This window comes from Sprattus sprattus (assembly GCF_963457725.1).
Source record: "Sprattus sprattus genome assembly, chromosome: 9".
NCBI lineage: Eukaryota > Metazoa > Chordata > Actinopteri > Clupeiformes > Clupeidae > Sprattus > Sprattus sprattus.
Window position 1 is genome coordinate 6495059 of NC_137928.1, and position 3292 is coordinate 6498350.

General features: G+C 45.9%; 1 protein-coding gene across 1 annotated transcript; it reads right to left on the reverse strand.

The window, feature by feature from the left end:
- Positions 1–515: 515 nt before the first annotated feature.
- gpr184 (G protein-coupled receptor 184) lies at positions 516–1487 on the reverse strand (the record flags this gene model as incomplete). The annotated part of the gene is made up of 1 exon (XM_080844633.1): positions 516–1487. One exon carries the CDS (start codon positions 1485–1487, stop codon positions 516–518), a length of 972 nt encoding a protein of 323 aa, XP_080700759.1.
- Positions 1488–3292: the final 1805 nt, after the last annotated feature.

The following is a 3292-nucleotide window of genomic DNA, read 5'->3' on the forward strand; positions in this document are numbered from 1 at the left end:
TATACATATACATTAATACAAGTGTAGACCCTGAAAATTGTTTAGCCTTGTTCAATAACACTGAACACTCTTTTGTGGAGAATGATGAAAAGCAAGACCTCTTCATGGCTTTATCCTCCCCCGGCACAAGGGTCCTTCAGTAGAGGGAGAGGGCGTGTGTGTGTGTGTGTGTGTGTGTGTGTGAGTGTGTGTGTGTGTGTGTGTGTGTGTGTTTTTGTGTGTGTGTGTGTGCGTGAGTGCATATGTGTGTGTGTGTGTGTGTGTATGTGTGTGTGTGTGTGGTTTTTCAGCCTCTCTAGTGCACAAGTGCATCTCTTTGCAGTCCCCCCAGTTTACATTCATAGCACCTCTCATTCTTTTCAAAGAGCTGCGCGATAAATTATGCCGATCAGTAGCCTTCAGGTCGGACGACACAGGATATTAAAAGAGCTTTCACAGCCGTCATTCTCATTGTCACCGAGGCAACACGAGGTTATCATCGTTCACATCAAATGTCTTTGTCCCGACAGCGATGGCTATAATTTGGTGATTGCCGTGTTGCCGGTGATGGGCTGTGACTGTACCACCTTTCGGTAGCGGTAGCAAGACTGCATGTCCTCCCGCACGCCATTGCTGGCCAGCATGTAGAGCATGGGGTCCACCACGCAGTTTAAGCTGGTCAGGGCCAGCGTGATGGCGAAACCGAAGTGCAGTTGGCTCTCAAAGTCGCAGTTGCTCCTGTAGTCCTGGAAGAAGAAGGCCACGGAGCGCACAGCCAGCAGCAGGTGGTAGGGGAAGAAGCACACACAGAAGATGGAGATGACCGCCACAGCCAGACGCTTCACCTTCCTCTTCCCTCGCTCGTCCAGGCCCGTGCTGCTCCGCACCTCGGCCCAGATACGCATGTAGCACACCACCAGGATGACGAAGGGGAGGGTGAAGAAGAGGACCACGCGGACCAGGTTGAAGGTGGCGATCCTGCTGTTGAGGGGGTAGGTCTCGTAGCACTGCAGGGTCGTGTTGTCGTACACCTCCTTCTTGTCCAGCAGCAGCACCCCGCCGTGGAGCGACGAGATGACGAAGAAGACGGCGGCGCAGGAGCCCCACGCGTAACGCAAGCGTCGCATGACTTTGGCCTGGAAGGGGTAGCTGATGGTCAGGCAGCGGTCGACGGAGATGCAGCAGAGCAGGTAGATGCTGATGTACATGTTGGAGTAGTAGAAGAACCCCGCCACGTCGCAGGACCAGGTGGGCAGCTTCCAGTGGTGGTCCTGGTGGTAGTAGTAGATCCAGAGAGGCATGGTGACGATGTAGAGGAGGTCCGAGATGGACAGGTGGAGCAGGTAGATGCCCAGGACGTTCTTGCGGCGGATCTGCTGAATGATGGGGGCGAAGATGATGAGGTTGAAGATCAGGCCGAAGACGAAGACCACGATGTAGATGCCCATCAGGACATCACTCCACTGACTCTTCTCCTTTATATCTACACATATGGTTTTGTTCTCCATTTGTGGCGGAGACTCAGTGATGCACCAGATGACCGATGTCTGAAAAGATTTTGAAAAAAATGTATTTGTGAGTTAAATAAGAGGAACTAATATTACATCTTTTACATTTCACATCTGACCACAAATTTAGATACGCAAGATCTTTAATCACGCAAGATTGAATAGTAAAACAAGAGGAACTAATATTACATCTTTTACATTTCACATTTGACCACAAATTTAGATACGCAAGATCTGTAATCACGCAAGATCGAATAGTAAAACAAGAGGAACTAATATTACATCTTTTACATTTCACATTTGACCACAAATTTAGATACGCAAGATCTGTAATCACGCAAGATCGAATAGTAACACTTGGGTCTGACTTTTGGATGAGGACAAGTTATTTTTAGTGGTAAGATCTCCCTGGAGACAGCTTATGAATGTCAAGTCAATTGGTGTCAGTGCGGGAAACTTATTTCAGTGATGGGTGTCAAATAAAATTACATCTGAAGTCAAAAGGGTGAAGTCTTTTTGTGTTTGTGGTATTTGGCCTTTGCAATGGAAAAACAAGTTATCATTTCTAAAGGAGCACATTTTTTACCCTAAGAACTGATATTTGAAATGATTTGACAGTTCTGATCTTGTGGTCTCCTCCACTAACCGAAACTATGGATGTCACAAAAAGAGATTTCACATTTCACATAGATCAAACACAAACACACCCACACACACACACACACATATGCGCGCAAACACACACACACACACCCACACATACACACACACACACACACACAAAACACACATACCTACATATACTATATACATAGGGACAGGGAGGGAAAGAGAGGTGTGCACACACACACACTCGTACACACACACTTCATTTATCAAAAAGATTGCTTTGCTTGCCGCAGTGATCTCTCCCACACATTCCATTTCAAGGCTGAGCAAGTGAGGCCAAACATTTTTATTTATTAATATCTTATTTGAGCTCTTCACGTAGTGGACACGTTGGCCACTTCTAATCCTTTAATCCTAAACGCACTGAAGCAGATTGCGCTGCCAATGTACAACCACAATGCACTTACACTCAACCTGGAAAAGCTAATGGAAAATAATCAGTGTACCATGCCACAAATGTATAAACTATCCACTGCCCATCCATCATTCCATCCATACATCCATCCATACATCCATACATCTATCTATCTATCTTTCTATCTATCTATCTATCTCTATATCTATCTATCTATCCATCTAACCTTCTTGGCTGGAGGTGCATATGGCAGCTGTAATGGGTGGGACCATGTCCTCTAAATGACCCTCAGTCCTGATGGAGGCTCTCAGTACTGATGGATACAGAGACTAAATGAAGTCTAAACTCAGAGTGCACACACACACACACACACACACACACACACACACACACACACACACATACACACACACACACACACACACTCTCACACACACACACACACACACACACACACACACACACACACACACACACACACACACTCACACACACACACTCACACACACACACACACACACACACACACACACACACACACACACACACTCACACACATAGCCATCTAGACATCTAGACTTCTTGTTCCTTGTATTCCTTATCCATTGTAGGGCTGCCTTGACAATACAAATGCCTTATTTGTCATGCCAATAAAGCATTTAACTGAATTGAATTACCAATTGAATTGAATTACCAATTGAATTGTATTGCCTGGAGTAGTCCTACCGTAGAACACTTGTGTAATAGAGTATAGAGGCAACATCTCCTCAGATGAGACCGG